Source organism: Anopheles gambiae, chromosome 2 (assembly GCF_943734735.2).
Source record: "Anopheles gambiae chromosome 2, idAnoGambNW_F1_1, whole genome shotgun sequence".
Classification (NCBI taxonomy): Eukaryota; Metazoa; Arthropoda; class Insecta; order Diptera; family Culicidae; genus Anopheles; species Anopheles gambiae.
In genome coordinates, this window is record NC_064601.1 from 85335793 (window position 1) to 85362162 (window position 26370).

Sequence of the window (26370 nt, forward strand, 5' to 3'; positions counted from 1 at the left end):
GGTGTTATACAAGTCTTTAATTACCGCTATTCCCTTCCTGCCTACACAAGTAGTTTATCCTATCACATTGGTCTTGGTAGGATGCCTGCAGGAAGCCTGATGGAGATCGTTTGTAACATTCTATCAAAAGTAACACGTGTTTATGCTGACGTCTGATTTTAACTGATTTCTAAATGTTTTGCAGAAATATTTTGTTGTATTTTTAGTATAGTTAATGATGGGTTTGACCTTTTGCAAAACAATATACCAAAAAAGTGTGAGAGCTTGCGTTGTTAATTCCTGTTGGCTAAGAAATTTTGATAATTTGTACAATTTTTTTTTGAATAGAAATTGCTAAACTGGTCGCCAAATGCCATGCCTTGTGGCTCAAGAATAAAAAAGTAATGTTCTTAAACTACATACGACAGTAGACATTAAGACATTCACGATTTTATATGAGCTTGAAAACCACATTTGGCCCGCGGGCCATCAGTTTGACATCTCTGGTCTAAACCAAAAACCTTCAATGCTAGATCTGTCGATCTGTTTGCTAAGCTTTTCCGCAACGATCCACGATCGTTGCACCACAAACAGACATGTTTGTAGCTGTGTGCCTGTGTGTATGTCGCGCTACAGGCAAGCCTGGCCTGCCAGAATCTCAAACCAGATAGTGCTGCCTCCAGAGAGGAAAAAGAAACGCCACCATCCATTGCACACGACGCGCAGCGAAAGATTGCAGTTGAACGATCGCACACGCGCGCAGCACCGTTAAAACAGTGTGTGGTGCGCGCGGTTGTTGCAGTTTCGTTGCACCCAAAACGGTTCTCGGGTGGTGATGGTGGAGTGTGCCGGCGGCCACCGAGTGGCAAAAAAAAACAAAGCGCAACAGTTTGCCCAACCGTAGTATGAATGAACACAACGTTTCCGTCTGCTGGTTACTTTCCTTAACCACTGTCTCTCTTTCTACTACTTTCCTTTCATTTGCTCCGCAGTAAAAGAGCGTACGCGTTCTGTTTAAGTGCACACATCTCTCCCTCCCGAAAAGATATTCTCGGCTGCATCTTCACGGTGTCATCTTGTGAAGCAGAACCACGCAGTAATACCGAGGAACAAAAAAAACCTGTATGTGCGCAAAGAAGTAGAGAGCCGGAAATTGGAGGCCACGCGCGTTGCACTTTTTACACCACAAACAGGGCATGATGATGCACAACCCAGAGGTGGGAATGAAGGATGAGTACACAGCAGTAAAGGGCAATGGAAAAGCAGAGCGAAAGAAAAACAAGATTCTACTCGACGAAACTGATCCGTTCGGTCTGATTGTGGTCGTGTTGAAGGTTGGCGTTGCTTTCGCGCAGCAGCGAGCTCGGTGTTACGGTAATTTTTGCTGCGAATCTTGACGATTTGCGGTCTCTTTTTTTTGCAACTGCAGCTGCTGCTCAAAGACAGGGCACGAGAAACGTGCAAGAAAATAGAACAACGGGGACGGACCTGGGGGGAACAGAGAGACGAGGATTTGTTGCGGGTTCTGGTTTATTAATGCCGTTTCCTTGTTCGACGATCATCGATCGGATGAATTAACACAACTTCCGGGCTTATGTAAGAGCAAGAGATGCAACCATGGGGGGCGTTCGAAGATGTGCAGCTATTTTTGGAATAAATTATTACAAGACACAGTTTGTCGGATGCAGAATGCTGTCTCGGGTGTGTAACGGATTGTGTTGGGTGTGGATGCAGGATTGCAGTTATGATGCAATACGCTTGACGTTTTTTTAATTACATTTCAAAACAAGTTTCAGCATACTTCAGTATAAAATGGATGAGGTTAAATGTGACTCCGAATGTGATTCAAAATATGTTTTCTTGAAGATGCTGTCGTAGACGGTTGTAGCACAATTTTAATACACAAATAAATTAGGAATTTCAACACAAAATTTTAAAAAGGAATTTCTAGATCTAAAAACTAAATGTAGATCTTCAAAAAGGAAAGACACGTCTTGACCGTTTCACGATACGTTAGAACAGTTCGCCTGAAAGTATGCAACCAGCATTAAAAATCCCCCAAAATTATGCAATTGCCATGACAAAATCGGCCCTTTATAAGAAAGAGGGGAAAGCGGGGCAAAATGGACCTGTTAATGATTTGGGTCTGTATCTTATTGGTTAAAACCCTTTACAATGTTATTTTAACGGCAATCGATACCTCAACTTCTAATTCGTGAAAAACAATTAGAAGTTTACGCATTGATAACAAATATATTTGGTTAAAACATTTTTAAAAAGCACCGTCAAAAGTCGTGAAAATGTATTCGGCGGGGTAAAATGGTCTTGTCCCATAGCAAAATGGTCTTACACAAAATGTCAAAACACATCAAAACCAAGGGGCAAAATGGACCCCAAAATTGGACTTTGGTTTAAGCTCTTGCATCTTGGTAAAATTGTGAGAGTAGAGATATAAGTTTAGTATTAAAGTGTTTTGGTGAATAATTTAGTAATTAATTTAGTATTTAATTTAGTATATTTCTATAATTCATGTGTTGTCCGTTATTGTTCTTGTCGATAGTCTAAAAACAGCACAATTTTATGCATGTAAAGCTAGTATGTATATTGTAGCGACCTTGGCTTATACCACAGCCTCATCATGTTGCTCCCGTCAAAACATAACGACCATTTTGCCCCAAGGTTTAAAAGCAAATTTAAAATTGAACAATCCGAGGTCACAAATTGAACATCGATTTCTAACCTTCTATAGAGTGTTATTAGGTATGGGATTTTTGAATATTTCGTTTTTTCCATTCAATTTGTCAACAGAATCTATTGTGACAGCTAATCATTTTTGTCCTCAAAACAACATTGCTTACCAACAATTTTTATGGCCAAATTGTACGTGTCTAACGCACGTTTTCCTAGCCGACAAAATCTTTGCCAACAAAAAGAAGAAAAAAAACATGTCTATTTCACTCTTCCTTCCTCCCCTATACTTCCTGCTTAGAACACGCTCCTCTTCTTCTATCCCTTTATCCTCATACCGTACAAACGTTTCTAGTGAACGCCGCAAGGTGTAAAAATAACAATTAGACTTTCGTCTGGCAATTTAAGAGGGAGACGCAACGCACACCTTTCGATCATTGCACCTTGCCCGTTTGCCCGTGGTTCAAGCACACCAAAACGCACAAGCCAGCCCTTAGCAGCCCGGTGTGTTTATCGGTGGGCAGTGTTGGCCTACACCAACACACCCATCGCACGAAGCAGCAGCCAGCTATACGCCAAACAGGGAGACCCAGCCATGCATACACACATCTCCTTCATTGGGTTAAGGCGATTGAACTCGGATTGAGCTAGGGTGGCCGGCACGCCGCGTTTTCTTCGCGTACGGCCGCATCAAAGCAGCGTATGAATGTGTGCGTGTTTATCATCAGTCTGGGTTTAGGTTTTAAAAATAATTCCTACCGCGTTCTTAGTAGCTGCTTAGAACAACAAGTGTAAGACGTTTCTAGCTACAATCGGTTTCGCTCGATCTATTTATTGTGAGATTGATGCAATGGAAATGAAAATCACTGCACTCAAATGGCCTCTCTTCTTTCCAGCACGTCCCAAATTGGAGTTGATTTATGTTAATAACGCATGAAGAAGCGAGGCGAGCAAAACGATCGATTGGTCTTATTCTTTCTTTTTAAGCTCTCCATCACACGGGGTGCTGGTGCGTAAACGATGTGCCTTCACAGCTGAACAAATGCTCCCGCCGCCTGCTGCGTGTGGGATGATTGTGCCGGGGCATTTGGAAGCATAAATCTTGGCGTGTCAGTCATCGCACAGCACACGTCATGCAGTGATCGATCGTGCAAAAGTCATCGATCTGGGACACGGGCTGCCTGCTTTCCTGCCGATTGCACCTTGCGATAGAGGATCTCGCCTATCGTTTACGACCCATACAACGCAGTCGTCGTCGTCGTCGTTTCTTCCGGAGAGTTCACAAGTTCGAAGGTTCACACACATAGAAAAGGGGGTAGGCAGGCGTTTGGGGTTATATTTATTTATGTGCCAAGCGCGTATGAATTAGATTATCACGCGTGCTTCGTGAAAAGCGCCCCATGCCGTGAACGGGACACAGCAAATCGGCCGAGTGACCGAGAAATACGGTGTTGCGTCGTACGGAGCGCGGCATTTTTGATTGATAGATCGATTTCAAATGTCACGCATTTATCGCCCTTTTCTTTTTGGCTTTTTTTTGGTTTTGTTCTATGCGTGAGAAAGAAGTACATCCCGATTGGCCTGGTAAATTGATTCGTCAGCTTCATCTTCCGCTGCTGGTAAGGAAACGGGTAATATGATTTCGATATGCTTCACGGGGGTGTTGCCCTTGCAACAATGGCACGAAATGAGACGTGCGCACAAGCGAGCGTTGACATTCAATTTTGATTGATTTCAATAAGCGTACATTATTGACATATTTTGTCGCATTACGAAGAATCGGTCGGTGTCTTGGAAAAATGATATGCTCGGGGCGCTGCATACAAAGGGCCCAAAACAGCAAATGGAATCAACCCAAAAGCGGCCCATGAATTGAATCATTTCGCCTTTTTCCGGTGATGTTGGAACGAGAATTTGAAACTTCAAAGCATGCACACACACAAACACGCACCACTTCACTAGGGCGCCCTTTTAAAACCCCCTCCCTCCTCCGCTCTGTGCACGCCGCCATCACAATCCAAAATTGACCCATATTCTTACATCACACCCGAAGGGTTCCTTTTCTTTTATGCTTCTCGCGTGTTAAGTTGCAGCACGCTGCATTTTACGACACTTTTGACACAATTCTTGCGATGTTTGCTTCCCCGCCCCGCCTTCTGCACTGCACACACACCACATTTTCTGTGAGCGGAATATGAAATGCACATTCACAGGCACACATAACCGACGTTTGCCACGAAAAGGTGGCAGAAGGAAAAGCAAAACTCGTGAGCATCCGCCATTCAAAGGCTGCAACTGTTTTAAGTGGATTTCGACGCCGAAGTTGCAATCAAATGTTCCGGATTTCGCGTTAATCAGAAGGAGCGGGAAATGGGGAGGGGGGGGGGGAGGGGGGGTCGCCTCGGATGGAGTTTAAGTTTCATGAGATATTACAGACTGTCACGAGAAGCTGGAGAGCTGTGCACACGAACATAATTATTGTTATGTTTATGTTACATGTTCTAGAACACATAAGTTTATTAAGTTGACCTTTTTTTCTTAAATAATAAATTTTAATAATAAACTTGATCAAAAATTTGTAAATCAAAAAGAATAAACTGAAGTAATACAAAGAAAATAAACAACGTAAAAATAATTTGAAAATAGAAAGGAAAGAAAGAAAACATCGAAGAAAAAACTGCGCTAAGCAATGTGCAACAAACCAAACAAATAAGAAAGATGTACAAGCCAAACTAAGCAAACAAGAAAAACCAAACAAAAAGAAGACCATTCAAAAGGTACCAAATGCAGTAGAACAAATAAGAAAAAGGTCACAAGAAAACAAGAAAAGCAGAACACACACAAATGTCAACATATGACACAAGCAAACTGACAAGGGGATCAGGTCAGCAGTCCTGCGGATGAAGAGAAAACTGGCGGCTCGTGCGTGCTGCTGCGGCAAAAAAAAAACCGGAACAACCCGACGATGTGCACCAGCAAGCCTTTTCTGGCCGATGGAGAAGGAGGAAGACGGAGGAGTTTGGGTCACAAAACAGCGAGAGGGAGAGCAAGAGAATGAGAATTTATGACAGATCGTGCCGTTGCCATCTTGGGCGGAGATTAAAAATAAAAATTACTTTTATCTCATTTCCTTTGCCGCTCTTCGCCGTCTTGCCGCTGGCAGAGAGCAATGCAGCAGTTTGTAGTGTATACAGCACAGGGACACACAGGGAGTGGTGTGCGGCCACCATCCCTTTCGGCGGTGCGTTTCCGTTCCATTTCCTGTTCGCGGTACCGGCGGCCCCCGATTCCGAGCAAAAGATCGGGAGACGCGCAACACACACACATAACTAAAACAACAAACCCCTTTGGCCCCTCTCTTCTTAGCACGAAAGACGAACGAAAGGAGCAAACGAGTCAAGAAAAAGAAGGACTGGAGGCCAACGAAAAAAGGAAAGGAAAAAAGGGTCGTTAGGGCTGGCGCACAAAGTTTGCATCCCCGTCGCCGCAGCCAGTTGTTATTGGGTTTGGAGGGAGTGCAGCTTTTTTTGCCACCGGAAACAGCCCAAACTGGGGTAGATTAAAAACAGGCAATGAGCATACCGGCACACACAAAACAACAGTCGCCAGCAGCACACAAACAACGCAAACGTGACACAACCGCCGTGACCCGCAAAACGACGTGAGAGAGAGAAGTTAACTGAAGTCTTTCTTTTTTTTTTGGGAAGTTGTACCAGTGAAATAATGCGCATCGTCCTGTGCGCAACCTCTAATATCCTGTGCGGAGCAGGTGGAGCAATGGTTAAGGCAATGCGCCTCGAGAAGGGCTCGAGATAACCCCAAAACGTGACGTGCAGAAGAATATTTGGCGCAACCTTCTTATTTATGTCGCTACTTTGCGCAAACCTCTCTTGTACATAAAATAAACATAGATCGCGCTCGCGCGCACACACACATACCTTCATCTCGTTGACGATGTGCTGAAACAGCGAACCGATGGTGGCCATGCCGGCATCCGTACCGCTTCGATCCATTCCGATGTCCATCGTCGTTCCTCGCCGAACGCCGAACCCGGGGGAAATGATTCTTTCTAATCCACCTTTGCTAGAGGTGCGCCAATGGGTGTTTCCACTAGATTTATCACTTTTTTACCGATAGTGTTGCTCTTTCCGTGCTCACACACTCTAATAGAGAAACGTGATCGGAAACAATATGTATTCGATAGATTTTCCCACTCCCCACTGGACAACGCGCGCGTGGAAAAACGACCGTATGTGCTTCTTTTATAACTTCTTTTCTTTCTACACACACACTGACACAAAACGGAGCAACAAAATGTAATGAAATAATAAACGAATGGTGTAGCACTGCCCACTAGGACACACTCCTTCTTTTCACTTCCCACCGAAACACTTTTTTGTTATCCTTCTTGCTAGATATTTTAGATGGGGCGCGCCTCGTAAGGCCTCCCGCTTTATCAACACTCGCTCGTTCACGCTATCACACGCTCACACACACCCCACACTGGGTGATGGGGAATACGACTCGTGTTTTATCTAACGCTACTACTGCAAGTTAGAAAATGGGGGGAAAAATCAATACCGCACTGCTGCTTTTCCACTTCCCACGACTGCAATGACCATCCCCTCGTAATGCGCGGGTGGTGAACCACACACACACACACTTGTGTGCCCCCGTTGCAGAAGGATGAGGCTTCACCGTTCACAAGCAGCTCGAATTTACACACGTTGCCACCAAAAACACTGGACCGAAGGCAAAGCAGCGGGAACACCCGGGGCGATCACATTTCCCGGAAGCGCTAATCCGTCTCTCCGGACCGGAAAAAAAAGCTAGCGAAGCGCGAACCGAACACAGCCGGACGCTGTAAAAGGGCATTCGAGTCAGGCTGCTGCTGCTGCTGCTGCCGCTGCCATTTGTATCCTATCGAGCCCGAAAGGATACTCTTCGTTGCGCTCGTTTCCGGACTTGGTGGTTCGCAATGTCGCTTTGTGTTGCGCTGTTGCGTTGGTTCACTTCACTTCACCTTAGTTACACTTCATTTCACTCAGTCTCCTAAAATGAGAGGAAAAACAGAATCAATTAAAAATGCTCCGCAATTTATCAGACGCAGCAGGAAGGTGATGGTGGAGATTAAAATCGGTGCAAACAAGACACGATAATTAATGAGATAACAAAAAAAGCAGCACACATCGGTCCAGCGGTTTCAAGCCGTTCTCGTCTCCCTCTCTCTCTATCTTCACATTTATCGCCCATGTGTGTTTAGGTGGTAGGTTAGGCTTCACCGCGTGCAGGATCGATTGATCGATCGATTGGTTCGATCGGAGCGCTCGCCAAGGTCTTCAGCCTTCAGAGCGCGGACCATCACGCCGTGTGTGCACCGTTCTGCAGCAGTTCGCCCACAAATCGCTTGCAGCAACAACACGCCCGAAAGGCACTCGTGGTATTTGGCGCATACCACCACTACCCAACCAGGCACACGCTGGTTTTTGGTAGAGGAAAAACACAGCTTTATTTCAAGGCAGTTATCCGCGCGCGCTTCGTTCCAAATGAGTGTCACTTTCCGAATGGAAATGTGAGCCTCTGTTTCGCTATCTCTCTCTCTCTCTCTCTCGGGTCGGAGCGGACGATGGTTACGTTGGACGCGCTTTTTGCTTGTACGCCTCCTCTTTGTTTGGCGTTTGTCGGCGCGCTAGAAGCTAGAAGCAAGGTATCGATGTCAGCCGGATTAGCAGGAATTTGACGACATCGCTCCCTGAGGACACAACACGCATACGCTCGAGAGTAGAACAATCTGTGTGGAGAAGAAAGAAAAAAAGAGAATAAAAACAACGATTAGTACTTTAGTTGTGGCTATCCGATGGCAAGCGATTAAGAGGTGGAATTTCCCGCCCAACAATAGTTGCCTAGAATGGAGACGACCCTAAAACTAATAGCGTGTACCAAAGCGATGCGCCCTAAAGGGTCCCCCCTCTGCCCCATTGAAAAGTCCGACTACAAATCCATTCCAACACAGACACACACACACACACGCTAAGTCCGGAAAATTCAACGCCAACGCACGAGTTGTCCGCTTGCACACCGCCCTGCCTCACATATAATGCCATTTTTGGGGCACTATTTTTAGTATGAGAGAAGAAGCATGGAGCTTCTAATCGCTCGTTTGGGCGGGTTTTCGTTCCCCGAAACTGAACCTGAACAAGCCCCGAAAACATCACGGGGTTATTTTTACGCCCGGTCAATTTGTCCATTTGTCCCCTGGTGAGTGGGTAAAAATCGTACGCACACGAGAACGACCAACCCATTCATGGGTCGAGCTGACTCGAAGGCGGAGAGGGCAGCGACGGACACACTTTCCGGCTGGACAACAATGCCACACACGATCTATCACTTCATCGATGTGAAGATGTGTGTCGTTGTTCGAGAAGGTAATCATGTTACAAATCGTTTTGTCAAAGCGCAAAGAGCCTGCGTCAAAGCCCATTTGTATCGTTGGTTGTTGACACTGTTTCGAATTTCGTTTAGCTTCTCTGCTCTGAGAGATTCTGGGGATGACGAGTGGCGGGAATGCAATGTTTAGCAAAGGATTCGAAGGAGTTTTTTTTAGGACTTTGACATGATTACAGGCGGTCCCCGAGATACACGGTTAATGGGGACCGAAAACGACCGCAAAATACCGCGTATCTCGAATTTCCGCGTAAGTCGAATCTCGTGATTTCCAGCTAAAATATCACTAATTTTTGTGTAATTTTGCAAATAGGGGGCGGTTTCAGTCACTTTATGAATTATTTGATTTGATTCTGACTGAATATAACAGTTTTAAACCTTTTGAAATAGTTTTTAACATTCGATCGAAACGGAAATTATTTGGCAATTTACAATTGATGTGTCAAATCAGTACAATTTGCTCAAAGAACTGTCAAATTTAGAAAACCGCGTATCTCCGAATCCGCGTATAAGAGGTACCGTGTATCTCGGGGACCGCCTGTATTTACTTTTTTATTTCATTAAATAGCTTTAAAAATATAAATAACATGTAGGTTTATCGGAAGAAAAGGCAAAGCTATTATTAAAGTTACAGCGATTGAAAGGAGATTTTAAATGATTCTGCCGAAACTATCGCATTTTTTTTTAAATAATGCTGGCAAAGAAGAGTAAGAAAGAGTTTATCATTTGATAAGACAAATTGTATATTTAAAAAAATACATTAGCAACAATACATTAGCAGAAAGTTATCAAATGCATCCACTTGTAATATGAACAGATACAATTGTTATAAATTCCCAATTGAACCATGTTTTATTTTTAAAAATATCTTATAATTGCTACGCTTAACCTCATTTCCTGTGTTACGAAAATCCATTAAAACCAGCGCACTGCATATCCCAGTCGAACCGTGGCGCAGAGATGAACACATTTTAGCACTGATTTAGCTCCGTTCCACAAAGATCCATTCCAAGCTGACAACAAAGTGTAAATACTGTGCGCCTTTATGCAACGATCGCAGCGCGGGGGGAGGGACCCCATTTTCTCCGCTACGGCCAAACACTGCAGCTGAACGACAAAAGCAAACAGCTCGCCCGGGGCGCATACAGAATGCATCACCACAACAACAGGCCGGCCAAAATGACAGACAGATCTCCCGTAAACATGGCTAAATTATTGAATGGCCATTTTCTTTCGCCTCCAAACGACAACGACGGGCCGCCGCACCGTTTGCGCACACAGTCAATCTTCGGCCTCGGTTCGATTTTCGTGCTCTGCCGTTATGCCTTCTAATGATTGTTTTCTCCGTAGGCCAATAGAAACGACGAAGAAAAGTCGTTCGAAAAGGGATGATGCCTTGGGTAGGTGGTGGGTAAGAAAGAAAGCCAACGTGTGTGTGTTCCTGCTGCCTACATCTGCAGCTGCACCCACCAACAGGAAGGGATCACACACTGAAGGAACAGAAGGGGAGGAGTGTGTTGTCTCGCGGGAGTTGAGGACAACAAACAAACCCACCGTCGTAATGCCATCCTCCCCCCGTCCCTGCTCTACTGGGATTTGTGGCCTCTCTTCTCGGTCCTGGGCGTTTGTTGCATCCGGAATGTAAGTAAATTTTCAAAATCACGATTCTGACGAGCTCCTGACGAGGTTCGTGTGATGAGCTGCTCGGCGCGCTCGGGTTTGCTAATTGAATCGGAAGCCACAGCGTGAGATGGAGAGAGTTAGCGCGTGCTCACGTGGGTTCTAACGATGGTCCAACAACAACATAACGAGTGAAATTAATGCACTTCAGTGGAGGAAAAAGAGAAATGCCCATAAAAATAAATTGTTTTGTTTTGCGGCACAAAGCGCTTAGAGGTTTTAGAATATAAATCACACCCGCTTTTTATGAACAACATCAATCGAATGATTTACCGTTGTGTGCATATTTGGCTTGCTTCTTTTTGTTGTCTAAAAACTTGTGCAATTATTGCCTAAGCGCGAAACAATCGATTGATTTAACAAAATAAAGATTTAACTCCACCAGTGTGTTGGCGTTACGCGATTGTTGTTGATCACGAACAAACACTTTAGGCAGGGGAACAACATATCCCGCCGTTCGGGCGTCGAAGATAAATTATGTTCAATATTGTTGGCGAACGACTGCATGTGGGATCGATCACGATTTATCTTCAAACAACTACTAATCCTCCAGAGGTTGCTCCAACAGCAGGGAGATGTTCGATGCCCATCCAAACCCATCATTCCGAGAGCAGAGTTCGCGCCCTTTTCCAGCGAAAGGGAAGCGTGAAGTGAACCGTTTTTCATACCAGGCAACAACAAAAAACCCTGAAGTGGTTTTGGTTTGGTTACGATTCGACGAAGGTGCATCGATTCCAAGAAGCATTGCAATGTGCAATATCTCTCTCTCTCTCGAATGCATTTCACCCCAGTTTTTGCTCTACATACACTCACAACAGCACGCAAGCACACCCCATCACACGAAGAAGGGTTGGTTTTTGTGGTTTGGCCCTATAGCAAGTCGAGGAACGAGGAGGAAGAAAAAGGCCCAAACTGAAATACTCCAACAACAGGTTAATTTGCGGTAAATGTCAATTGCATCGAATGCGATGAGAATTGCAACGAAAGAAAAAGGTGAGGCACCAGAGCCCATGTTGGTTGTACTGTTACATCGTAGGACTATTATCGTGAATTGTGATTGCGCACCACAGAGTGCAGGCCAGCCGCCATTCGACTTCGACTCAGAAAGATCATCGCACTGAGAAAAGCTGACCCAAAAAGATTTGTAATTATCAGATTTAACCTTTGGTACCTTCGGAACGGGATTTTCAGACAATGTGGGGTGCATGATCGTGTAGTAATGGGTTCGTGTTTTTGTCCAGAAGTCTTATAAAATGAAATTTTTAAAGGATAAATGACATATTAAATCAACAACAAAGAAACATGATTTAATATCACAAATGATGCAAGCAATATCACAAAACAGTTTGCCCTTGAAGTTGCTCTTTTCAAACAATATCATAACAATTTCAGATCATATCATCCAGCTATGATCTATATATCATATCATATCATACAATCCAGCTTAGAACTTTAGTTTAAATCACTTAATCATCATCTAAATGCTGATCAAATGAAATGAAACATACTTCACTAATGCAATATCATCTGATTGGTTTGTGATGATGATTTGCTTTATCAAATGAATCGCTTTGTATCAAACATCTTCTTCCGCAATAAAAATCAACCGGCTTAAAGAGCTGAAAAACTATAACCAACTCAGACGTATTGCACTTCCCGCAATTAAAAAAAAACGATTCAAACGTGCGCTGAACGCCAAACTCATTCAAATGGAAAAAAGAGGAACGAACAGGGCAGCACACATTTTAAATCCGAACCCATTACTAAGCGCTGCTCCGTATGCTCGACTTAAACGATCGACAGGCAACGATCAAACGTCAAACCCTCTGCCCTCTGGTTGGCTCTCTGTTCTTTCTTCCTCTTCGCCTTCTCTCGCTTGATACTGGGTGCTGACTGAAACCTTAGCCCCATTTTTAACATCCCATTGCCACGTCGTCGTCGTCGTCGTCATTGGCATCGGATTGCGTCATCGGTTGCATTCTCGAGTCCGGGTGGGATGCCGAACGATTGCAAACGTTTCCAACCACTGCTGCTGCTGCTGCTGCTGGCGGTCGCTCGAGGCAAGATGGATTCCAACTTTCAAGCAACACGAGATCGAGGAAGGGGGCGTTGTGGATGCAAGCAATCGATGCTCTTCTTTCCTACCTGGCGTCCGACCTACGCGGGGAGGAAGCCTTAGAAATGTTCCAGTTGAGGGGGGAGAGCTCTTAACTCAATTCGAACCGTGCCGAAAGAAAAAAAATACAACATCGAAGTGCGCCCTGTAGGTTAGAATTTCAAATTTAACCCCCGGATCGGATCGCTTTACTCGAATCGTCGCCGTGCCGCAAGCACTTCCTTCTACACAGTCTTACACTCCCCCGAAAATGGTTTGCGGTGGTTTTGTTTTTTTTTTTACAGAATGCAAAGGTGAGGAAGGAGAATAAAGAGATGGGCCGCCCTACTGGCTCGGAGAAGGCGTTCTTCTTAAACGGGCTGCTAAATTGAGCGCAATTGACAATGAGCACACGAAGGAGGTGTAGAATGTCGAACAAGCTGATGTCGCCCGAAAGCAAAATCACGGAAAAGGGCATTACAAATATAAAAGAAAATCATCAGATTAGAGGATGAAGAATTAGAGCAAGAAAAAACAGATTTAGCTGATTCCAAGCCATTAAATAAAATGAAAGGATAGAACAGATCACAATGTTACCTCATCAAAGAAACAAAACAATCATTCAAGCACTTAAAAAAGCAGATTTAGTCATCGTTTTACGCGGAATGAGCTTGATGGCTCATTGACGCATCGAACTGCTTCATAGCGTAATCAGTCACTTAGGTAATAAATAGAAGGCGATACAGTGAGCCTTTCTGGAATTGCTTAAAAACACGTAATTCTACCATCGCATTAACAATTTGTTCTGTTGGAATGACTAGGATTGAGGAATAGTTTCTCACAAACAATGATGTTATAGCGACCAACAATTGAAAAGCTAAAATCATTCTGTAATAGAGAGCATATTTGGTCTTCAATAAATGAAAACTTGTAACAGATTACTTGAAATTCATATTTTCAGACATTCAACACAGAATGAAAATGGATCCCATCCCACACAAAACCTTGAAATGCTTCTCACACACGCACATTATATGCTGCTGCAAGTCAGTCTACATTCTACAAACACATTCCAACCCAAACACCTTTCGTTTACTTCGAAAAACAAAAAACAACCCCCGGAAGTAACACCAACGCAGCAGTTTCGCAGGCTCCTAAAACTAAAAACTAAAAACTGCCAGTCACTGCCAGTCGATTAAAAGCAGTCGAAACGGTTCACAAGTAGAAGTTGAATTTCCTCTATTTAGCACTCACCAAAACCCACAGACACATCCAACAAACAGCTTTTTTTTCAGGGCGCGATTTAGCATTATGTGATACACGGTTAAGGGGGAATCCGTTAGTCGGCAAACGGCAACGAAGAAGTAGAACAACTATCATGTACTCCCACTCTGCGCTCTCTGAGGCACCCTCAAAACGGCACCACATACGTTTATATCCAGCACGAGATATCGCTGTGGCAAAACGATATCCTTCTCTGGTCGGGTTTAGGTATTTCCGCACGTCTAACATTTTAGACACCACACCACAGGCTCAGGCTTGAGAGATCAAGTAACACGCCGTCGGGTCAGGTTTTGCTTTATTTCGTTTCACCCAAGAGAGTACACTGGTACCTCTAACCCAGGGGCGTACAATCATCATCTATTCCAATCTTTGGTCCCGCCGTACAGAGCCGGTGAAGCTCCGTTGTGTACCGGCAGACGTGTACACCATAGCATGGCCTTGCCTTCATTGGTGGGTTGGTGAGAAGAGCTGCAGTAAGGGCGGAAGGGTCTCTCCTTTCCGATCCCTTCCAAAAGAGACGGCGGGCTTTCATATTTGCATAGAATCAAAAGCGGTGGGCACACGTTTATTTATTTATGTTGCGCGTTGCATTTAATTCCAATCCCTTTCGGAAGGAATCCTCTTATTCTCTCTCGCTCTCTCTCTGCCTTCCCGTCATAATCTTTTCACACCGAAACATGTTAAAAGCGCGCGAAATTGAAGAGGGAATCTGTGTACCTGTGTGTACTTTATTTTTATTTCATATTTATTTTACCCTCCGCAGTTTAAAGCCCCGTTTCGTTCGCTTGGTTGGCCTGGAGCTCCTCTGTTGGTCGGTCTGCTTCTTCTTCTACTTCTTCCCGTTCTTCATCATCTCATCCTCCGGCGTGCTTTCACCTGCCACACTCAACTGCACACGCGAGGAGAAATGAGAACTGCAATTGATGTCACGCTGCATATCCCGACTCAAACCACCTCTTCCATCCCATCGCTCTTTTCTCTCTCTTTCCCCATTAATCCATTTCCACCTGACCCCTTTCACTTCGGTGGATTACAATCCCGTCTTCAATTACAGCTTGTATTATCCCCGACGTTCCTCTCTTCCTCCACGCCGCTGCTTTCCTTCTTCGCGTACACAACAAAAATGCAAAAATGCAACAAGATGCACCACCACTGCCGGGAGTAACGGAGCCACCGCGGAAAGAAGATGGTAAAATGATACAGAAATTACTGCCACACAGGTCTGTCATCACGATAAGGAGAGCCGCGCGCCACGACACAGCACACAACAACACGGTGAGCTGGTTTTTTTTTGTTTTCTTTTGCGCTGCGACATTGCTTATTTTTGCGAGCCCTTTTTGCTCGGTGCTTGGGAGGAGGTTAAAAAGGAAGGGAATGAAAAATGATTGAGATAAGAAAAGAGCTGTTTAAATTGTAGGTCTGACGGGGAAAGATGATAGGCAAGTTTGGTGCAATTTTCGTACTACTTAAACGTTAGTCTTAGATTAGTTTTCATTTATGAATATCAAATTTGAAGAATTTCGTTTAAATAAAACGTTAAACATTTTCAATGATATTATTTTTAACATTATTTTAGAAATAGTAACGCTGATTGTAAAATGACTAATATAGCAAAAGAAATTTAACTTCAAATCCCTTTTCCAAAGACTTTTTTTCAGCGAAATTGCGTAAAAAGTTCTAATTTTAAATTGAATGGCGCTTAATTGAATGAAACCAGAACTGGAAAAAATAAATGACTTCTTTTCTCACATTCTCAACGGGAGCTATTACATCAATAGGAAAACAAAAAAACACTTCAGAACTTTAATTCGCCAACTGCCAACTCTGGCTCAATACATCCATCACGCCGGGATGAAAAAGTGACGCTGGGAAAAGAACCGGAAATGAACACCGCACCAGAGGAGTTTGAGCTTCCACTCCAGCCAACTCTCAGTGACTGATTGCATTACAAGTGAGTGATCGGCAAAAAAAGAAGCGTAACACACTTCACTGCCAAGCTGTCGATTGCGAAAAAATGAAGCAACAGAGAGCTTTGCACAGTTGTAGCGACTTTCAGCGGCAGTCTTTGGCCGGCAAAACAAGTCACAGGGGCGAACAATTTTCCTCACCAGCAAACCAACCCATGAAGCAAACATAAATGAAGCAACGGTACACAGCATCAGCCTCCCACACCTTCTTCTCCGCTCCACTGAGACTTCACCATCGCCAAAAAAGTGTGTCCATCGGGTGTCCATCGTCGAGGATTAAAAAGAAAAAAAACCAAGCTAATGATTAAAACATCACACGATGCTGCATAGGCTGGCGTTGCCCGAATGCTGGTTTGAGTTGGCCAATCTTCACCAAGGAACACTCCCAGCAAGGTGGTTTGGGGCTGAGGGTGGATGGCCCTGCCCAAAAGAAGAAGGGCAATATTTCTTCGTCTGTTTGTGGGTGGGAGAGGGGGGGGCGACAAAGGCAATAAAGAGCAATAAGTTTTTACCTTTTCTGTGACCGAATGCCGGCGCAAAGCTACCAAGCGAAGGAAAACTCATTGGAGAGAAGAAAAGTCTGCACTAAAGAAAAACTACTTCAGTAAGTGGAAAAAAAAAACTCCCGATCCAAGGCTACCACCACCGGCATAACAGATCGCAATCAGATTGGAACGAAACAGACGGCAAACGGCCACTTTCCGTTTTTCGGTTTTTCACCTCCTGTTCGAGCAGCGAAGCGGGGAGGATGGCGGCGGGTAGCGTAGATCGATGCAGCGATGAAATGGATACAAGAGTTTGACCAACAAAACGCCGCTTGCGGTTGAGTCACCTTCTTCCGCCATATACCTTTTCACCCGGGGGAGTGGGTTGTGCGATCAAAAGTGCACAAGACGCGCACCGAACCTTCTCACTCAGAGAAGAGTGTACAGTTTTTGGCGGACTTTTTCGTTAAGAGGCACACATAGCGATTGAGCGAAGGAAGGAGTGCGGGTGGGTCGTGAAAACATCAATCAATTACCACCCTTGCTACTGCGTACCTTGAGGAGAGAGACGAAACGTGGGCAAAAGTTGAGCCTTTAACATGACAGCCACTTTTTGCAATAAAAGCAGTAGCACCAGTTACAAGCAGCAAGCATTGCGCATTACTTGAAACTGTTTGGCTAACAGATCGAATTGACCGAAGGCCAAACATTCGGGTGGATGGTTGTGGGTGGTTGGCCGTCCTTTGAAAGATGTGTAACAGTGTTACTTTTCCACTCGAAGCAAGGAAAATTGATGGAAATTTCGTAAAATGCCACACAAAAAACGTGATTTTGCAACTTAAAAAGTCATACAAAACCAAAGAAAAATTTAGATTAAAATGCTTTCAAACTGTTCGAAGCATAAATACAACCATAATTTAAGCATTCAACTTTTAAAAATATTCAAAATTAATAATTCATCTACAGTATACCAGTTTTCGCAGTCAAAAATCCCCAAAATGGTATAGAAAAAGCACAATTTCTACTGGGTATACGGTGCTTGCGTTCTATTCGTTTTCGCAAGAGCCGCTCCAAAAGCAGTGCAAACGAAGCGCATCACAGCCCACAGCACTCCTCTTTCTTTGCGGTAGCCCTTCGGAAAGGCAACACGCAACAGACACCGCCCGACAGACAAAACGGTCTACACCAACAGTCGCCCTCCTTCCGTCCCCGTAACGCACGCTCAAAAGCCGAGCCACACACGGAAGAATAATTGTTGCAATTACATTTGGCCGCCCTTAATTTTGTGCACCGCCTCTCGTTCCTCCTATCTGTCTAACGGCGTGGCTGCTGGTGCTGTTGCTACTAAAACAAACCGACGGGATATCTAATTGGACCGAACCGATATGGCTTAGAAATCTTCGACATTGGCGAGAACGCACGATGCGATCTTTTCCGAGCGCGCGCGCGTCCATCACATGCATCACTCTCAACACGCAAGGGCTGGGCTAAGGGCGGCGGTCACTGCGTGCGCTTGTCTGCATCATGGCCTTGCCAACGGTGCGCGAAAGATCGCTTAAAATGTCTGAATGCATTACGATGAGCTACATTTGCGCCAACCGAGCAACGGACCGTCGATCGTCGACTAAGAAAAAGGGAAGGTTTTGGCCATCAGCACCGGCAAAGGAATAGAAGAAGTGGCACGAAGGGGGAGAGCGCCAGCACCTGGTGCCCGAAGAGACTTTCCATCAATTTTGAAATGGTAATGGAGTTAATGAACAGGAGGATGTTTTGATTTGGAGCATATTTTAAAATGTTTAGATATAATTGGCCAGAACAGCATCACTGGAGCGTTGAAATTCAAATTGATGGAATTAATAATCATAGATTTTTTAAATAAATTGCAGCATTTTTTTCATTTATTTTCTTTTACACTCCCTTTCCCTACTGTCTTAATATCATATTATACCCTTATTTCAGTAAATTTGTTAGTTTCAAGTGAAGAAAAGTTAGCTCGAGATGAGACTTGAACGTCGACCTTTATCGTGACATACTGGTCCCTTGGCACGACACTACGACAGCACTCCAAAAACACAGTGCAAAAACGTGATAAAATCAAACTTCCAAACATAATCTAGTGCATTACTTATCACTTCAATCAATGCAACAACATTTCAACTGCATTTAGTCACAAAATAAAAGAGTACAGTAAATTAATTAATGCCCTCTCTCATATATTAAACCAAAGCCCAATACACTGTATGTAATGTTGCCTGACAGTGCACGCTACCCCCCACCTTCTTCAATTCCGGTCGCAAAAGCTCACGCTCCATCGGTTCCTCCCTCTCCTTACGGCCCACTCGAATGTGTAGGATGGATAAGTTTCTTAATCGATTGTAACGGGTGCGTCCGCCATAAAAATAGATCAAATCGATCGACTCAAATCACTTCCCCGTCCACCCTTGCGGTACAGATTGGGCCCTTCTATTAGAGCTCGCATCGTTAGCCGGGGCTCGTTGCCCATCGAGGACAGAAGCACAGTCTCTCAGCCCCCGCCCGGAACTGGTCGTCGACAGCTTAGCATATAGAGAGCAATTTTCCCTGGCCATCGCATCGCCACGATAAATAACTCATCGCGAGATAGATTACGGCAGCCCGGCCGCCCGTCCTGGTTCGGCAGAAGGGATGATATCTGGATGTTGCTGCTGCACAAAGGCGTCCATTCACCCGGGCCATTCCTTCCAGCGCCATGGCCATGGGACCGGCTCGCACAACTGTGCTGAATCACCCGTGTGCTGAAGTGTGCTGATTATTATTACACGCTTCAAAACGGGTTGTTCCGGAACGGACTCTCGCTCTGGTACTACCTCTCCCCTGCATCCCTGCCCACAGTTTATCTTCCGAGACCGCCCGTTCGCCCGTGGAAGGTGGGCAGATGAGTGCATCATTGCCACACACACACGCGCGCGCCCCATCGAGCTCCATCGGAAGAAGGAGCAACACATAAAATATAAAGAAAGGAGCCGCCGCCCAACCAGCGACGACCGAATCACGACAAAACCGATCCTTTCATACGGGAGTCGGCCCTTCTTTTCCAGACCATGACCGACCGTTCCCTTCTCCCACCCACTCCCCTATCTGGACCCTTTGACGAGGGCTGGCGCGCTACTGAATGCTGCTGCTGCTGCTGCTGCCGGCGGTTGCTGCGCTTCTGTTGCCTCGTTGGTCTCTCTCATCGCTCCTGCAGGAGAGAGGAAATGGGCTTTTAATGCGGAACGTGCCATAATTGTTGGCAAATAGCGTGCAAAATCGAACCGCCTTTGCAGAAGAACGGGGAGATGAGTGTGGCGCGCGGTCTAGCAAAATATTAACTACATACACACGCGTTACAAAAGGCTCCCTCCCTTCCCGCATAGTTAGGTGAAGGGGAGAGCTGGCTAGGTTATTAGATGAAGCTAGCTTACTCTTCAGAGGCGCTGGATCGGAGAAGTACACCCATCGTGAGTGATATTTATGTCCCACTGCCTTGACGCGCCTTGCGATGTGCGCTGTGCAGCGAATGTCAGGCGAATGTGGTTGCGCGTATGATGAAGCTGTCGGGAAGTTCTACCGCTTTCCAACGGTTAACTGATTCTAAGGTACCGTGAAATGAACCTTTCCGTCTTTTGATACCGGACAGAGTGCACTGTGAGTGTGCGTCTCCCGCGTCTCATCAAGATTAACGGTCAACAAACTCTTCGGTTGTGAAGTAATAGGATTAGAGCAATGCTCCACAAAACTGACTTCTACACAAACTTCAGCAACTGGAGGTATAATATTACAGTAAACAAAAATCACATAGTAGATATTTGATTTTACTTTCTCCAAAAAAACCGCTTCTTTCCTTGCGATTTCAGGTCCACTCAATCCTGTTTGGCAAGAACCTTTCCTATTCCAATTAATTAGAGCTTGTTGATACGGTAACACGATAACAAACTGTGTTGTGAAAAGGACAGATCCTTCCGAACTCCCAAAGTCAGCAAAAAGATAACACAACGCGAAAAACAACCAAAACCCCATTCTCCAGTACCGTGGGACAACATCCGCGATGCCTATCGTTCCACCAGCAAAGGACATTCGGTACGATTAAGTCCCTAAAAGGAAGGGACCGTGTCGCTCGTTCTAGTCGTCATCGTAGTCATGATTGTGATTACTTTGTGTTACAGGATCGCCAAAGGGGGAATTCATTTCGAGAGAGAGAAAGAGAGAGAGAGAGAGAGAGAGAGAGAGAGAAAGAGAGCATTTTGTGGATTATTTAACCTAATTAGCTGTCGACAACGGGCAAGATCAGCGAATGGAATCACATAAGCTGAGGCATGATTAAAATCTTAACGCTAGGCTCAAAGTGCCGTTGCTTTTGATACAGTTGAGACTAAACATCACGTTCCGGGGAAGTTCTACTCCCCCAACAGCTCCACCAGCAGTAACGGGTGGGAAAACTGTGAACCATCATATTCATTCTCTCGAAGCTCCCAAAGAGTACACGATTTAGGGCAACAAGCACACCCCGGGGAGCAGCAGCGTACTTTGTTTCGTTACGCACGATTTCATGGACCGTCGTTTGTGTTGGCTCTCCTCTTCCGTTACGCTTTGGGATTTAAAATTCATCTGACCTCTCACTAACCTTTTACGGTATGCAGTTTTGCATATGCACTCGTAACGTTACAGCAATGTTTGTGTATGTGTGTGGTGGTCAAATTCCAAAGTTTATTCCCAATTCCAATTCCAAGCCAATCCAATGACCATCCATGCACAAAGCGGGACAAAAACATCCATTTGAAAGGCCAACCTAGGAGTTCAATTATTGGAAATCAATAACATTTTTAGTTCAACAATAGAAGTTACACCGAGGTATTGGTCGAAAACAATCGCCCAGTGTGTGTTGTGGGATGCAAACTGGGCAGACCTTTCGAAAAAGGAAGATTTTCTGCTGACAACTAACTGTGGTGGCCACAGCGCCACAGATCGCATGAACGAACTTTGTTCCACCATTTGTACGGGATGGAGCGTTTAACCACCGGCCAGAGACTAAACAATGCACACACACACCAGGGCTGGGAGGAAAACAAGATACACACACACACATACACACAACCGACGAACACATCCACTGGAACGAAATGTTAACGGGAACTGGAAAACAGGCCGCCGAGTTCGCCGATGGTCACCTTCTAGCGCAGTTTTGGCGTGATGGACAGGGTGTGTATGTGTGCTTGTATGTGCATGTTTCGAGAGGAGAAAAGCTTGATAACCGTTTTATAAGTTGCTGGAACCAGTCAACGATGGGCCAGGATGGCCGTGTTGTGAACTTGATACGAGAATATTGAGAAAAATAGAAGTAATACACTTCAATTTAGGATCAACCAGTTTCAGCGTTGAACCGTTGTCAGCGTGTTATATAGATGTGGTCTAGATTAAGTACTGTTTCGTTACGTTACATTCATAATGTATCTAGTTTGAATAAATCATCTTTGTAGCCAATTTTTGGCATCCCACTCTAGTGCGATTCAGCCATACTTGTTAACTTTATCTTAGAGGAAAAAACCCTCTGGCAGTAATAAAGCTTGTAACCTAAAGAAGTACATAGATAAAAATGAAGTGATTTGGCATTTAACGTTCTATCTCACGCTGTACTTCTACTTGCTGAAGCTAATTAGCGTACGCAACCTTGATATTTTGGCTCGGTCCTAAACATTTGATGTCTTGTTCAGGTTTAAAGGCCATTTTAACGAATTTGCGGAAAATGTCGGTTTTAATATCTCGTAGAATTACCTCATCTATCCATTTCAAAGAACTTGTTCATTTTTGACGCAGGAAGAAGTTCTTATTTGACGTAATAATAGCTGTCCTATCTTGGATATCTAAAAGTGATTGGTGGATATAACTAGCAAGAGAGTCAATCTTAAGTGTGTGTCTGCATGCGATAGATCTGTTCATGACATAAACCAACGATAGGCATGAAGTTAGATCTAGAATGACTAATAAGTTTGAAATTGTTACAAAAAATGTAGCTTTATAATCATAAATATTGAAATTTTAGGAGGATTAGGAGTTGAAACTAAACCAGTTATTAACCCTTTGAAGGCCATCATATTTAAAGGACTTATTATGCCAATATAATCTTCTTCTTTGGCACAACAACCGTTGTCGGTCAAGGCCTATCCGAACCCAGTAATGGGCTTTGACTATCATATCAATCTTTATGATTACCAGTAGCAGGGATAGTCACGGCCCAACTCAGGGCTTGAACCCATGAAAGGTATGTTGTTAGGTCGTACAAGTTGCCGACTGTACCACGAGACAGGCATGCCAAACAACTATACAATTGTGAAAATAAAGAAAGTAAATGTTACCAATGAGTTATTTTATTTTTCATTCGTTTAAAAATACATCGGCCACCATGAACAGATGTTTTGTTCAATATCGGTCAACATGCTTTTTTTCAATGTTTAGCTATCAATATTAAATATCGATTCCAAAATAACTTGACAACCGATAACAACCCAATTTTCAACGTATGCAAAAGATAACAAGAGTGTCGTAAAAATTGTTTGCACACAACATTTGTCTCCCATAAAAAGTTAAAAATCAGAACTATATCGGTATCGGTAGAGAAAGTGATAACACTTTAAAAAAATAGCTTTCAGTCATATCAACGGACCTCAGCAACTGTGTGCCCATTCAACCGTGCTATACACTATCCTAGACAAATCGCTTGAAGTACACCACCACCACCCCAAACCCTTCCCTCGCACATACTGAGCACATTACCGGCAAAGTGTCTGTAAAACGCGAGCGAGAGAGCCCTTCTTCCTCTGTTCCCTGCAATGGATGCTGAACGGCGAGAACCAAAAACAAGAGAAAATCCCGACAGGCCAACCAACAGCCCAGCTCCACCGGCTCCACGACACCCGGTGTGTTTGGGTGTGTTGCAGCAGCAGCCACGGCGCCATTGTTACACACGCCAGGCCCAAAGTGGGGAACGTTCAATCACCACACCAACACACACACACAAATGTTCAAAGTGCCGGCGCGCACACAGAGTTGCAGGAAAAACGTTCGTAAAGGCCAAGCAGGCCAAGTGTAGAGGCTCCGGTAGGCGCCAGCAACCGCTGACGCCATATCAACCGACAGCGCATTATGTGTGTGTGTGTGATGAAAGAGACGAGAAGACAAACATACCTTTTCCGCCCCCTTGTGCAGCAGCATCCGGCAAACGTTTGATGGATGGAAAATAAAAGGGAAGAATATCAGAACGAAATAGAGAAATGGAGCCCCGTTCTAGGGTAAGTGTACTTGTGTTTGTGTGTGCTTCACTCAAATTGGTAACAGAAGGCGCCGCTCTCGGTAGTGTGGAAAAGCATCAACAAATAGAAGTGCAACGCCAGATCGCTATTGACAACAAAGCAATCGAAAAGATCTGTGCTGCGCTGCCCCGTAATCGATTATTCGCTATTAATCACAGCTTCACCCATACATGCGCGCACCGGATGCGTGTACGTAACAGACACACAAAGGCACGGCGGCTTCGGTGGGAGTGTGTTGTGTTGCGGTGAGGTGATATTCATTCTACTGTGCGCTCATCCCCCTCGCGTTGCAGCAGCGTTTTCCCACTGTGCTGGAAAAGCTCTCACCCGAAAACGGGAACCATTTTCATGGTCATCATTGCGTCGTCCTTTCGATTTACACCTTCGCCGTCGTACCGGGAGAGAGAGTGAGTGAGAGAGAGAGAGATGGGAAAGAGATGGAATAATTCCCAAAAACTGTTTCGCAAAACAAAGGTGCGAGCGAGCAGCACATCAATAAAACCGGGGAAGGGGAAAAGAGAGCATCATGCATGATGCTATAATTGGAAGCTGTTGCCGGAAATGCTTGGCTATTGCCTCGGCAATGGCAGTACAGAAAATCAAGGCTTTTCAAGCCTTTATGTATGTTCTTAAAGCAAACAGTTTTTCGATAACTTACCTCAAATTGGACGTATTTCCAGCGATTGATAGACGATTTTGGGCTGCTGTCTCCTTTACACACAAACAAAAGGCAGGATACGATGGCGTAAGATGGTTGCAGGAGAGCGTGTCCAGCACAATACACCCGCACGCACACACACACACACACTCGGGCGCGTTTGTTCTAGCCTTTCACCATTAGTGCAGGGTTGCTCGCTCACTTTCCGTGGATGGGTTAAATTGCATTTTGCACCACTTTTGGGATTGAAGTTTTAAAATGCATTGCAAAGAACGTTACACAAAATAGAAGGTGTTCAAAGCAAAGCATTCAAGTTTACAGTCAATTTCAAACACAAATGTTAACCTATAATCCATATACAACCCTGCACCAATTTCACTACGTCTCAATCTATCCTATTGCACATATTCTCGCTTCCATCTAAAAGCTAATCCCAAAGCCTGCTTTTCCTCATCATCCTTTAGCCATACGCACTTACACACACACGCATATTACATACAGCGGTTCGTCGGCGTTCACATATGATCCTTTGCCGTGAAAATGGACGGCAAATTTGCCGCAAAAATAAAAGTTCCAAACGCACTGCTCGGCAAAGCAACCGGAAAGTGTGGTGGCGCAGAGACAGCCCTAGAACCCATCCTGGGGGAAACAACACAGTACGGAGCTGCATGCGCCTATGTGGCTGTGTGAGTGTGTCCCATCCAGTTTACCGCCGGTGTGGTGTTGGTAAGCACTGCTTTCACAGACGCATTGTTGTGTATCCTTTTTCCGTAGCAGCAGCCGCTGCCGCCTGCCTGCACCACTGTCTACGTTTTATTCTTACTGCTGGCCGCTTTTTCCTGCACCGTCGCACGCAGGTGTGCGTACAAACAGACGACTACCAGCCTATTCTACGCACGCGAAATGCACACACACACGCACACACTCGCACAAACACACTGTGGGCATGAAGAAGAATGGAGGGCTCTCGTTTCGGTTTTCGGTAGCGCTTCTCTGCTGTCACGCACGCAACTTTTGGCTTTTGCACTTTCATCCCCGAAAACTGCAATACATATCCAAGAGCACACAACAAACACACACACACGCGCGCACACACAAATAGGCACAGGAACTGCGTCGTCCTTCAACGCACACACACTCACACACCCACCGTCTGTCGGGAGCCCCTTGCTTTTTGTTTTGTGCAATCGAGAGAGGTTAGTATCTTGTTTGACTTTTCGATTCTACCGTTCTACCTTTCCGCTCACAAACAACCACTCGAAAAGAGACTTTGCGACCGAAGGAGGCGTACTGCTTGGTTTGTGGCTGTGGCCTTTGCCGATTGCTTCGTTCGTTTGCGATGGTTGTGGAGAAAAGGCTAAAGGGAAAATAGCCAACTAGATTTGAAGCGCTGAAGCTAAGACTGGCAGGGGAGAAGATTTAAACCCGAAAACACACAAGCACACACACACACATACACACACATGCACTACTGTTCTCATTTCCCTTCTTATTAAAATTACAAACTATTCTTCTTGAAAAACAACACTGAATTATTCACAAATTCGATTGCCATAGCTGTTACGCACGATTAGAATATTCACGCTCTGCTTTTCCACCGGCAACAAACACTAACTACATGCAGTAGAGAAGAACACACATCACCAGGCGCTCGTGGTGCCGCAGAACACGTCCATCGCTTCGGAGCAGGGAAAAAAACTGTTCGTAGCGGTTTTCCTGCACACTTGGCCGAACCGTGCTTTTGTTCAGCTAGACTTTCTAGCTG

At 44.8% G+C, this 26370-nt stretch overlaps 1 protein-coding gene across 20 annotated transcripts in view; it reads right to left on the bottom strand.

Annotated features, from left to right (window-relative positions):
• The window catches only part of LOC1276193 (uncharacterized protein DDB_G0283357), a 77576-nt gene extending 51206 nt beyond the window's left edge, over positions 1-26370 (bottom strand). For 14 of the 20 annotated variants that reach the window (XR_009765580.1, XM_061652408.1, XM_061652406.1 and 11 more), the window contains exons 1-2: positions 26174-26361; positions 6606-7719 (exon numbers count right to left, since the gene is read on the bottom strand). Coding sequence is in view for 19 of the 20 variants with exons in the window: in XM_061652408.1 (XP_061508392.1) it covers positions 6606-6692 (87 nt within the window). In the remaining variant the exon portion in view is untranslated. Of the gene's footprint in view, positions 1-6605; positions 8459-24605 lie in introns of all 20 variants that reach the window. The other 6 variants (XM_061652409.1, XM_061652395.1, XM_061652391.1 and 3 more) reach the window with 6 other exon arrangements.